General features: G+C 45.3%; 1 protein-coding gene across 1 annotated transcript in view; it reads right to left on the bottom strand.

The window, feature by feature from the left end:
* The window catches only part of Dnah14 (dynein axonemal heavy chain 14), a 258,755-nt gene that overhangs the window by 18,956 nt on the left and 226,305 nt on the right, over positions 1 to 13,494 (bottom strand). The window contains exons 75-78 of the mRNA XM_021185047.2: positions 12,479 to 12,689; positions 9,316 to 9,418; positions 4,515 to 4,742; positions 1,334 to 1,531 (exon numbers count right to left, since the gene is read on the bottom strand). Of these exons, the coding sequence (XP_021040706.1) occupies positions 1,334 to 1,531; positions 4,515 to 4,742; positions 9,316 to 9,418; positions 12,479 to 12,689 (740 nt within the window). The remainder of the gene's footprint in view (positions 1 to 1,333; positions 1,532 to 4,514; positions 4,743 to 9,315; positions 9,419 to 12,478; positions 12,690 to 13,494) is intronic.

Below are 13,494 nucleotides of genomic sequence, written 5' to 3'. Positions count from 1 at the left end.
ACTCATTGTTCTGGACAGGCAGTGAGGAGGTTGGTGTGAGTGGCTTTCACTGATGACCTAGTGAGGACCACAGGACATGCCAGAGAACAAAGCCACTGGTAAAGATATTATCAGTGAAATAAACTAAGATTTTTACAGCGAGTAGGAGGGACTAGTGAGTTGCAATGGCCATAAAAATTTCAGAGTTTTAAAGTAACTAATTGGAATGAAAGATTTCAGAATATATATTTTTGTTTATGTGGTATGTTGCAATAAAATACAACCTATAACATATAACACACACACACACACACACATATATGTATGTATGTCACTGAATCTCCTGTTCATTTACACACATTCTGTGTGACAGTCTGCATACAGAAGACAAACATGCTACATTTACCAAGCAAATTTTAAAGGATTTTTAAGGGTAAATTTAGCTTAGGAACTGACTTGAGAATCTAAACTTAATTTAAACATTTAAAAGCAAAAAGAAGCTTTGAGTACCCAATAAGAAATATGCACATTGGCTGGCATGTACCAGGTAGTCCATAAATGCTACTGTTAATTTTTTTTTTTTTTGCTTTGTTTTTGGTGCCTTACAAATGAGTTTCTCTCAACTGTCACTTTGTTCATCTCTCTGTATTCTCAAGACTCTGGGCAGATGACCTGGGTTTGACCTCTACTTCTCTTGATGACACTAGGGCTCAGGTCTTTCCCATCTCCTGATGTCCACTTACCTCTCCAGCCCCATCCCAAGAGTCAGAGGTCACAGATTATTTCCCCTGTAGCAAACTTTTGATGGAGCATAACTGCTGGTCTCTAGCCTGGATCTCTGTCCACAAGGTAGAGGCCTGCATGAAGGACAAGCTAAGGAGGCGAGGAAAGGGAACAGAGAGGAGATCTGGAGCTTTCTACCTCAGGTGCTTGTGGACAAGACAGGTTTCTTGCGTGCCAGCCTTCCACATACTAGTGGTGTTTGCTTTCCACCCTGAGGCCCTCAGCTTCCCTGCCTGCAAGCTGGGCAAACAGAAGCTTTGACAGCCAGTGAGAAACACATGCACGTTGACTGCCGTGGACTCAGTGGTCTGTCTGTATGATGCTTGCTTCTGCTTCTGTGTGCTTTATGTACAGCACTCAAGGTCTTCAGAGGGCACGCAACATCTCTTTACCATTCCTTTCATTTATCGCCTGGTCTATTCTGGCACTTAATAGAGGAGTGGGCAGCTGGTTTTGTAACACCATCCTGAGAGTTAATGAAAGCCACTAATCATCAACATCTGCTTGGGGACACAAAGAATGCACACCCCCCCTCCTTAGAAATAATTAGGAAGAGACGCTCATTTCTTACCTCGTTGCTAGAGAAACTGTAGTCATCCCTCAGCATTTCAGGATTGCAGAATTTGTAGAAAAGAGTCTTCAGGCACCGCATGTCCCATTCATCAACCACCCGGCCACCAAAGGTCACTTCTGAGATCAGGTAGTTCACCTCCTTCCATGGAACTTCTGACTGACCAGAGAGGACATTTCCCAGTACCTTTAAGGACACCTGTGGAAAGCCCCCCAACCCCCGTGCTTTGTTATTTCTGCACGTGTTTTTAGCTTAACTGGCACTGTACTTGACACCAACAGCTCTCACATGGCCAGTTTCTCTCTCCTCTAGTCTCACTTACTTAGGGGACTGAGGAAGGAGATTTACAAGTTCAAGGCCTATTCAGGCAACATAGTAAGACTCAGACTCAATAGAAGAGGACTGGGGGAACCAAAGAGATGGTTCAGTGATGAGGAGCACTGGATGCTTTTCCAGAGGACCTGGGTTCCATTTTCAGCACCTGCATGGTGGCTTATAACTGTCTGTTACTCTAGTTCAGGGGGTTCTGATCCTCAGGCACAGACACGGGCAATGTACCTTATTCATAAAAAATAGTTCTGGGGCTGTAGCTTCATGGTAGAATACCTGCCTAGTATGTATGAGGCTCTAGGGTCTAGGAAACCAGTCCTGGAAGGAAAACTAACCAACCAACCAACCCAACCAACCAACCAACCCAACCCAACTGACCAACCCAACTAACCCAACCCAACCAACCAAACCAACCAACAAACCAACCAACCAACCCAACCCAACCCAACCAACCAACCCAACCAACCAAACCAACTAACCAAACCAACCAACCAACCAACTCAAACCAACCAACCAAACCAACCAACCAACAAACCCAACCAAATCAACTAACCAAACCAACCAAACCAACCAACCAACCCAAACCAACCAACCAAACCAACCAACCAACAAACCCAATCCAACCAACAAACCCAACCCAACCAACCAAACCAACCCAACCAATCAACCAACTAACCATGACCAGAGAGGAATAAAGTATCAGGGTGTGTATTTTTCTCTACCAGTGACTGTGCTGCTGTGGAGTGCTATCCTCTGTAATTATGGCTGCTGCTTTAACAGATGCAAAGGGCAGTGGATGTCAAGGCACAGAAGGATGGAGAGGGAAATGCCTATCCTCCTCCTCCACCCTAATGACTTTAATGTGATCTTGCATACGCAAGTGGGATCCCAGGCTCTTCCCCCTCCTCCCTAGCTGCTCCTCCCCAGCTGCTCCTCCCACTGCCCTCAGCTTTCTTGGCCTCTCTGCCTCTTTCTGGCTTCCTGACTTTCCGACTCTCACAGGCGCTGAGGGTACACACACTGACCCTCAGCTGTTTTTGTTCAGAGGTCACTGTTGTTCATGCTCCCGTCGTGTGAGTCCTGGTGCTCTCAGCCCTGAAACCTATGGAGATGTGACTCCACTGTGGGCTCTCTGTGGATTTCACATCGGTACATTCAACTAAGCATCCTGATCAAAACAAAGGCGTCTGTAGTGAGTGCATGCAGCCATTTTCCAGATCACTACTCTACACAAGATAGCATGGTGGTTCACACAGCACCTGGGCTGTATCTGGATGTCCATGATTTACAGTATACAGGATGCTGCCTATAGATTGGATGCAAATGCTATACAACTTTATAGTATAAGAGATGTGAACTCATCAGACTTCACCATCTCAGAGAATCTTGTGACCAGGCCTCTAAGGAAGGGCAAGGCTGTTACTTGCAGTTTTCCATAGCGTTTGCATTTTGACTGGGCGCAGACAGGAACACCCTGTGCTCACATTTCCTGGCAGAGCTCCAATGTGCAGCTGTTGTTTATATCCTTGGCCAATCTCAGAAACAATGGGCTTACTATGTGTATGTAGCTTCTTGTGTAGGAAGAAGTGCCTAATAGACCTAATATCACAGAACACAGAGAGGACATGGAAGACCTGCTCCCCGGGTGGGATTCACTGATACTTGTAGAATCAAGACTTTTCCTAGAAAATTAAAAAAAAAAAGTTCTGACTTAGAAATGGATGGGTAATTAAGGGTGTAGCATTCCACACTAGAAGCAGAACTGCAAGAAGATTAACTTAGGGTTTTTTTTTTTAAAGTCAGGGTTACTCTGTATAGCCCTAGTTGTCCTGTACCTTGATCTGACCAGACTAACCCTGAACTCAAAGATCTGCCTGCTTCTGTCTCCTGAGATCAAAGGCATGCACATTACTGCCCAGCAACTTAGAAAAAGTTTAAGGACATTATTGTCTACTTCTTTTACTAGCAATAGGGAGAACATCCTTCCAAAAAGCACAATATAAGGTACTATTAAAAAGATAATTTTAAAAAGCCTAGCCGCTGGGTGGTGGTGGCACATCATCTTTAATCCCAGCACTCGGGAGGCAGAAGGTGGCAGATCTCTGTGAGTTCAACCCAGCCTGGTCTACAGAGCAAGTTCCAGGACAGCCCAGAACATGTAGAGAGACCCTGTCTTGAAAAAAAAACAAAAAAGTCAGGCCAGTGGGGCTCAGTGTTGTGCCTCTTGCTTTGAATAAGAACACTAAGAGATGTTTTAGTAGCAATTTACATGTCAGGAGCTAATCAAAAGGTTTCACTTACACTCATTAAGTTGAAACTTTCTTTTGAAAATTTGTATTTTATGTGTATGGGTGTTTTGTGGGCATCAGATCCCCTGGAACTGTAGTTACATGTGGTTGTGAGCTATCAAGTGGCTGCTGGGAACTGAACTCAAGTCTTTCATCTCGAAGAGCAGCCAGTGCTCTTCACTACTGAGCCACCGAGGTGCATCTTATAATGATAATGACCCTGTGGTGTACGTAATGGGGTTTGCCCCCTCCTACAGTGCTTTATTTCACTCAAGCAACTGGGACCCCGGGGTTATTTGACTTGCCCAGAGTTGGGATCCTTGTATAGCCTCAGTGGAGAGTCTGGGACAGCATTCTGCAAAGCTAGCTGTAGAGCCTCTGGAGAGGTAGTCCTCCTGTCGGAGTCACACAATGCCTTTTCTTCTCACCAGGCAAACGCCTAGCACTATGGAGATGCAGGCCACCTCAGCTCAGCTTCCAGCTCCCTGTATGTGCTACTCCCTGCCTTCCAGAGCCCACGCTCACCTCCAGAGCCCACACTCACCTCCAGAGCCCACACTCACCTCCAGGTCCGAGGAACTGAATCTGTAGGGGATGTTCCAGCCCAGTGTCCCATATGCTTTCCTCTCAATGAGCACAGCGCTGAAAAGACAGAGGCTGAAGAGGATTTTTTTCCACCATGGTCCACAATCAGGCTTTTCAAACATCTCTTCTGTCACCTCTCCACTCCCGCCATAGCCAAACATTTGAAGCAGATTGCTTTTCAATCCCTGGGGGGGTTCCACGGCAATCTTTAAAAGAAAAGTGAGCAAAAATGTCAAGTGACTACACATGGGAATTGGCCTGGAGCTGGAACAGGCCCTGGAGAGGGGAATGGGCCTGGAGAAGCCACTCCTCACAGCACCTGGTGACATACATGGTTGACAGCTATTCCCAACAACCACTGCCAAGTCCAAATCTGGGCTACTCTTCTGCCTCTTGAACACCTCGGTAACAATATTCAGGTTTTGACTCACATTCTAATTCACATTTTATTTTTGAGACAATGTCTCACTTTGTAGTCCTGGCTAGCATGAAACTTACTATGTAGATGAGGCTGGCCTTGAGTACACAGGGGTCTGTGTCATTCATAATTTATAAAGACAAACTACAGCACTGGGTTGCTGTGACTGTGACCACAAGCACAGTGTCTGGGAAAGACAGAGCTTCAGAGTTTGTCAGGAGCCATCTAGGAGAGGCTAAGGCTAGCAGGTGACTTTCCTGGAAGTGGCTTTTTTGCATGACTTATAATGGGTGGGTGAGTTCTGAGAGCAAGGTCCCAGGAGACTTATCCCAGGATTGCTTCTTGCTGCGGATACCCCTTTTTCTACCACAGTCTAATGACTCCTAGGGGTCAGCCCACCCTACAGGGCAGATTTCCTGCAGATCAACATAAAGATGACCTTTCATGAATTAATGCTGTTTAGATGAATTAATGACTACATAGAATTCCCGATTTGATTCAAATAATTTTAAGAAGAAATTTTCTAAGAGATGGTTTTAGTTGTTTGGCCAGGAAGATGAAGTTAGAATCAAGAATAGACTGTGCCCACTCAAGCCAGGCGTGGTGGCACACGCCTTTAATCCCAGCACTCGGGAGGCAGAGGCAGGCGGATTTCTGAGTTCGAGGCCAGCCTGGTCTACAGAGTGAGTTCCAGGACAGCCAGGGCTACACAGAGAAACCCTGTCTCAAAAAAAAAAAAAAAAAAAAAAAAAAAGAATGTGCCCCTCCTCATAGAACAGTAGGTGAAGTCTGCATAATCAGGAACACAATGAGCTGTCACAGTTACTCTAAGAAGAGACACAGGCTTGGGACAGATTTGTGACCAAGGAAAAACATTCACTCTAGGTCAGCTCCAAGGATGAGAGGCCATAGGTGTCCACTATGATAAAGCAAGGCCACGGGAAACTGTTGCTTTGAACTTATAATGCACTTATAGAATGCAACACTGTTTTGAATTTAATATCAACATCCTTCTGTCACTCCTTTTATGTAACATTTTATCTATGTTGTAGTGTCTTAGTCAGGGTTTCTATTCCTGCACAAACATCATGACCAAGAAGCAAGTTGGGGAGGAAAGGGTTTATTCGGCTTACACTTCCATACTGCTGTTCATCACCAAAGGAAGTCAGGACTGGAACTCAAGCAGGTCAGGAAGCAGGAGCTGATGCAGAGGCCATGGAGGGATGTTCTTCACTGGCTTGCCTCCCCTGGCTTGCTCAGCCTACTCCCTTATAGAACCCAAGACTGCCAGCCCAGGGATGGTCCCACCCACAAGGGGCCTTTCCCCCTTGATCACTAATTGAGAAAATGCCTTACAGTTGGATCTCATGGAGGCATTTCCTCAACTGAAGCCCCTTTCTCTGTGATAACTCCAGCTGTGTCAAGTTGACACAAAAATAGCCAGTACAATTGACCCCTTGTCAACTTGACACACAAACACATCACTAGTAAGCCTCAACCCTTACATTCTTATTCATCCCCAAAATCTAAATAACTTTAAAAGTCCCACAGTCTTTACATATTCTTAAAATTTCAATCTCTTTAAAATATCCATCTCTTTTAAAATCCAAAGTCTTTTTACAATTAAAAGTCTCTTAACTGTGGGCTCCACTAAAACAGTTTCTTCCTTCAAGAGGGAAAATATCAGGGCACAGTCACAATCAAAGCAAAAATCAATCTCCAACCGTCCAACGTCTGGGATCCAACTCACGATCTTCTGGGCTCCTCCAAGGGCTTGGGTCACTTCTCCAGCCATGCCCTTTGTAGCACACACGTCGTCCTCTGGGCTCCAGATGCCTGTACTCCACTGCTGCTGCTGCTCTTGGTGGTCATCTCATGGTACTGGCATCTCCAAAACACTGCATGACCCCTTCAGTCCTGGGCCGTCAACTGCAACTGAGGCTGCATCTTCACCAATGGCCTTCCATGACCTCTCACAGTGCCGAGCCTCAGCTGCTCTGCATGACCCCTTCATGCTTTCAAAACCAGTACCACCTGGGTGACCCTTACACATTACCAAGTCCCGCTGCAGAAGGAGTACAACCTTGCCTATTTCTGGAACACAGCCTCTTTGTGCTTTCAGAAAACACTTCCCAGAAGATGTCACCTCAACGATGCTGGTCTCTTCTTAATCACCGCTAATTTCTTAGCTCCAGCTAACCAGCATCAATAGTCCCAGTAATGCAAAGCTTTTGATTTAGTAGTTCTGGTATCTTGTTAATCACAGCTGATTCTTCAGCCCCAGCTAACCAGAACTACAAAATCTTCACAATCAAAATAGCAATGGCCCTGAAAAGAGTCTTTAATTTTCCCTCTGAAATTTCACAAACCAGACCTCCATCTTCTGCACTGTTCTCAACATTATCTTCCAAGCTCCTACACAACATCTGACAGAGCTCTTAACAAAGAATGGATCTTCAAGCCCAAAGTTCCAAAGTCCTTCCACAGTCCTCCCCAAAACATGGTCAGGTTGTCACAGGAATACCCCACTCTGCTGGTACCAATTTGTCTTAGTCAGGGTTTCTATTCCTGCACAAACATCATGACCAAGAAGCAAGTTGGGGAGGAAAGGGTTTATTCGGCTTACACTTCCATGTTGCTGTTCATCACCAAAGGAAGTCAGGACTGGATCTCAAGCAGGGCAGGGAGCAGGAGCTGATGCAGAGGCCATGGAGGGATGTTCTTTACTGGCTTGCCTCCCCTGGCTTGCTCAGCCTACTCCCTTATAGAACCCAAGACTACCAGCCCAGGGATGGTCCCACCCACAAGGGGCCTTTCCCCCTTGATCACTAATTGAGAAAATGCCTTACAGTTGGATCTCATGGAGGCATTTCCTCAACTGAAGCCCCTTTCTCTGTGATAACTCCAGCTGTGTCAAGTTGACACAAAAATAGCCAGTACATGTAGTTTTTACAAGAACCTTTGTCTAAGCAAACATAGAAGGGCCAGAGGAAAAGACTAAAGTGTAGCATCTGGGGCTCTGCCCCATCCACCCACTAAATGTATTATGTATAGGTCTACTTGTATATACATACGTGTGTAGGTGTATATATGTAAGTATGCAAAAACACTTGAGTTGATGCGACAGGTGGTCAGGCCCAACCAGAACGAGCATGTGTAAGAATATATGTGTGTCTGTGCATATGGCCTATGTGAAAGATTTTTCTTCTTTTCTTCACTATTCTTCCTGGTTCACAAATTGCTAATGAATCCATGCGAGAGGCTCCAGGGCAAGAGAAAAAAGGAATGCTAACAATAGATCCTTTACTTAATTCCCTGATGTTAACCAGCACGTATGAGATCACAGAGAGCTACAGAGCAAGAAACCAGCACTTATTAAAGCAGAAAACAGTAAGAAAGAGTTAAGTTTTGCCATCAGCCTCTGGCCCCCCAGAACAGTAAGAGCGAGTTAGGAGGCCATACGATCTTCAGTCTTTGGCCTCTGTCCAACTCTGTGTTTCACCTCAGCTCATTCCCCAGCGGGGCAGGCCCCTGGCAGAGTTGCTACATCAGGGGTAGCTAAGCTGTGGTAAAGGACCTTAGCAAAGGGAGCATGCACAGGGAGCCAATCCACGGGAGGCAGGGCACTGACGGAGCCAGCAGACACAGCCAGCCATCACTCGTATTAGAAGGGAGAGTGGTGACTTTGTGTCACTGAATTCTGATTGACTTGGGGACCCAGCTGCTGGGGGGGGGGGGTTCCTTCACTGGGGTAGACGAAATGACTGTGAGGGTTTTGTGAGTGTGTGGCTGCTGTGGGGTCTTGGTACCTGCACGCGCGCGCGCACACACACACACACACACACAAGCTGAGAATGTAATTGATTGAAACCTTGGCAAATAGAGTATCTCACGCACTTGCTATGATTGCAGTACATAAATACTGTGGCTGTGCAGATTAAGGTTAATTTAGCAGATAATCTGTTTGCTTTCAGTTAGAATTTTCCAGAGAGTTAACAAACCATAAAATGGCCAAGAGGAATAGAAATAAGAAAATGACATATAGGTATAATGGCACAGACTGAGATTTAGGGAGCTGAGGTGAGGGATCGTTAATTCTCAGGAGTTCAAGGCCAGCCTGGGCAGCATAGCAAGAGAGAGATGAAAAAGCTAAATAGACATCTGCATCGTGGTTTACAACTGGAAGCAGAGCATCCTCGCTGAGAAGCAAGTGTCTCCGTCCTGTGGCCGCTGTCCCCACCTAGCCAGAGCTGACAACAAAAGCAGTATGTGTCCTTGTGTCTCATAGTAATGGGTGCCAGGGCTCCACTGTCAAGTGGGGCATACCCATCAACATGGAAATCCTGCCAGCTTGTTCTTACCTTCACGCTTTTCTGAAGAATAGTAATTGGAAAAAAACCACTTGCTTTTGAGCTTAGCCAAAGCCTAAAGTCGGGATCTAGCACCATATCTGGACTACTAAACCTACAAAATAGAAAAATATAATTATTTTTTTTAAAAATGTGCAATATCATCTTAGATACAGAGCATTTTAAAGTTTCTGTGACCTTACTTTAATGCCAAAGATATGTCTCATTACAAGAGCTTTGATGATGTACAAAGAATTGTATAAGATTCATCAATTTCTATCTTTCCTTCCTTTAAGAAAAAAAAACCATAAAACCATTACATTAACTTAGGAAGCCTTATAGAACACAACCCAAAGTGAAAGCTAGGCATGGCAGCACATGCTTGCACTTGGGAGGGAAGCTGGAGACACGAGTTCAAGGTGACCCTTGTCTACATAGCCAGCTCAAAAAGCCAGAATGGGGAGGAGGAGAGTTCCACCAGCCAAGCCCAGGGCAACTGGACAGCAGAGTTAAAGACAGTAAGACCTGGCTAGCTGATCAACGGGATATGATGAGACAACACATACACTGATAGGAATATATACACTCATCAGTAGACAGAGGAGAAATACTTTTTGTTTGGTAGCCAGTCATTACTCTGGTTCTTTTTCTGTGTGACATGCTGGGGATGGAAGCACATAATAAAGGCGAGTGGTTAGAAAGCTATTATTTGGCAAATTAGGTAGGAATGATTCAGCCACAAATTATTAAGGGATGCTGAAACTATTGGAGATTGTTTAATAGATAAAAAAGGTCTGAGAGTTTCCATGAGTGGCAGAGACTGTAGCCACGTGATCAAATTTACCATCAGCAGGAGTAATGGAGAGTGGCATTGTAAGCCACAGTGCGAAGATCTAGCACATCGGCCACATTCCTGCAAGGCCAGCAAGCCTGATAGCCTGAATTTGGTCCCCAGCACGCACATGCTGGAAGCAGAGAATTTAAAAAGTTGTCTTCTGTCTGCCACCTGCAGGCAAGCTCAAGGTGAGAGCTCTTAAGAATATCCAAGTTTTGACACTGTGGTATGACTTTGTTATCTATAAGGTTCATGTTCAAGATTGACATAGCTAAAACAACCAAGCAACCAAGCAACCAAATAAACAAAACCCCAAATCCACCATAATATTTCAGATAGTTTACTGCCTTGTGTCAGCATTCATACCATCCTGGCTTTGTCTTTTAAAACCATCAGAGAGAGAAAGACAAAGACAGACTGAAGATCTCTGCCTAAATTTTAGGGGAGCCTAAGGATACAGACAACCACATGAAGCAGAAACCACTCTTTTGGAACCTAGATGGGGAGTTCTTATTTACCACAAAAGATACCTTGAAAGAGCGGCTAACCAGAACCAAGTGCTGCTAAGTAGGTGAGCAAGCACAGTGAGGCACCGAGGGGACAAGTGACTTGTCTGCTGTTAACTTTTAAACAGACAACTCAGGTAAAAAAATGCATATGTAAATGTTGGAAGAGTGGTGGGCTAACCATACAAATGAGAACTAGAAAAGAGGTTGAAAGGGGGTCAGGATGGCCAGATAGAGGCCCTGGCCAGCAAGCCTGACAGCCTGAATTTGGTCCCCAGCACCCACATGCTGGAAGCAGAGAATTTAAAAAGTTGTCTTCTGTCTGCCACGTGTGCGTTGTGGCATGCTTATGCACACATACACACACACACACACACACACACACACACACTTTATAGAATAAGCCAAATTAATAAAAGCAAACCCACCATTGAAATATAAAAGAAAACAGAAAAATGAGAATACCCCTGAATAATCTATAATTATTCCACTCAATGCTTTCTTTGTCCTTCATTGACTCTCTTCTTACTCTTAAATAAAAATATCACAATGTACCCATTATTTCTAGCTTGGTATTTTTCCTTCTTAGCAATATACCGTGAACGTATTTACCTACTTTGTAAATTTAGGAGAAGCCATTTAAAAATTTTATTTTTTGATCCTTTTTTACAATATACTTTGACCACATTCTTTCCTCTTTTCCAACTCTTCCTAGATTCTCCCCATTTCCCCAGCCCATGTTCTTTCTCTCCCTCTCAAAACCAAACCAAACCAAACCAAACCAAACCAAACCAAACCAAACCAACCAAACAGAAAAATGGAAAAAGAAAACCAAACCAAAGCCAGCATGGTTGACTAGCCACGCACTCCAGAGAATGTTCTTGCTATTGGCCCATCTCTCTGTCGCTTATGGCTATGGTGTTCTGAACCTCTTCTGGCCATGCCAAGTCTCCAGTGCCTATCATGAAAGTGGCAAAGAGAACATGCCTGCAAGTATTTTAAATGAATAAAGCATGACATGGCACAAATAACTGTCTTCTCCCAAAGTCTGCATCTAGGAATGTCACATAACTAAGCAATCTGCTTTGATTCTTGGGTGACTTAAGTGTGATGCCCCCCCCCCCCCGCCCAGGCCTCCCTACCCCCAGGAGTGTTTAAGCTGCTAAAGGAGTGACAATCTGAGACTAGCACAAAGTCTTGGGAGAGACTTCAGAAATCATAGTTGGGTAGTTACAATTTAACTGAAATCTCCCTTTACATACTCAAAGTCTAAGAAGGACAAGGCAGGACTTAACGCCCTTGCTACTTCGCTACTGGCCACTGTACAACGTAATCGGCTAAGACATTTCTAATTTCACACATTGCTGATTCTTCCCTCATGGTTCTAGCAGTCAAGTTTCAAAATATTGCAAGCAAGAAGGTTGAGCCTGTGGAAATCAAGCGAACTAGTGCCATGGGGATACAGCTTTCGGGTGACTGTGGCTGAGGGACGTGGGAGCCGCTTACAGACAGGCCATTCAGGAAATACTGCTGAGAGCCAGACGTGAGGCCCTGTGCTTTGCTCCTTGCAGGCATGTAAAATATTAAAAGCCATGCCATCAATCTGTACATGGGCAAACACTAAAGAGGATGGAAAATCCAATTTGAGCAGGCATTTAAAAGGAAAACAAGCAGAGCCAGTACGCTCTCGGCAGTTTTTCATGGTGGCTGTGTGTTCTCTAGTGGCTCAGTACATGGCCTCAGCATCGCCACACATGCATTTTTCTTCGCAGTGCGACCTCACTCACAGTGTGGATGATCACTCTGCTCCGAAACAGACAGACACAGAACTTACGAGTCTATGATGGCAGTGAGCCTTGGCATGAAGGATTCCGCGAGGTGGCAGTTCTGCAGGAAGACCCACTGATGCGGTTTTCCCACTGCCTTAAAAATGATTTCCTCTGCTTTGTTTTCTTGGTCTGGGCCCAGGGAAATCATGGTCACCTTCGGGGTCGTTCCTTTGAACTCTTCTGCAAATCTCAGGAGAAGGTTGTTGAGGTCAATCCCTGCACAACAACACGGAGAGGGACATGAAGCACATTTAATTTCCTCCGTAGATGCAATCCTGCACTTGCTGTGGGCTGGTGAGAGGAGGGGTGGTTGTAGGAGAGTAGTTCAGGTTTTAAAATTAAAGTCTACAGTTCAAAGTTTGTCTCTGTTGCTTGCTGGCCTGTGATGCAAATTTCCCAACGTCTGGGAATGGTAGCAGCTCAGGAGCGGAGGGACTAGTGTCTGGTTGTGATACCTGTATCTGCTTGTCCCTTCGCCCTCTGGTGATGTACACCATGAATGCTCACAGTGCCTGCTTAACACAGCTACAACATCATGCTTTTTTTTTTTAAGCTATTCTTGAAACTAGATATGAGCGTGCAAATTGTATGCACAGGTTTGGGCAGCAAAAGTGTCTTAGGAAAAGTGTGTGGTAAAAGCTCAGCTAGCTCACAGAGGGAGGAGTGTATCTCCTGTTGTTGAATTGGGCGAGGGGTGGGGTGGGGGGATGGCTAGTGGGCAGCTGCCATCGTGTGGGAAGTTCCCAATGAGCAGCCTGGCATCTTTACAGGTGGCTGTCACATAGCCTGGTGCACCATGGTCAGGTGAGGAGGCCTCTGGGGTGAGGGGAAACTCCAGAGTGCCCTGATTTGCAGTGTGTGAAGACCTGAAGAAAACTGAAGGAAGGCTCTCTGAAGGCCTGCAGGGCAGAGGCAAGCAACCGAGGTGGGGAGTTAGGGGGACACACAACCTATTTCCCATAGTCACCCCCTGCATCTTTTAAAATAGAAACCAGAAAACCAGTTCATTGTGAGCCAAAGA

Source organism: Mus caroli, unplaced genomic scaffold (genome assembly GCF_978045245.1).
Source record: "Mus caroli unplaced genomic scaffold, Mus_caroli_1 scaffold_1, whole genome shotgun sequence".
Lineage (NCBI taxonomy): Eukaryota > Metazoa > Chordata > Mammalia > Rodentia > Muridae > Mus > Mus caroli.
The sequence above is the reverse complement of the archived record's forward strand: the minus strand, read 5'-3'. Positions and strand labels throughout refer to the sequence as shown.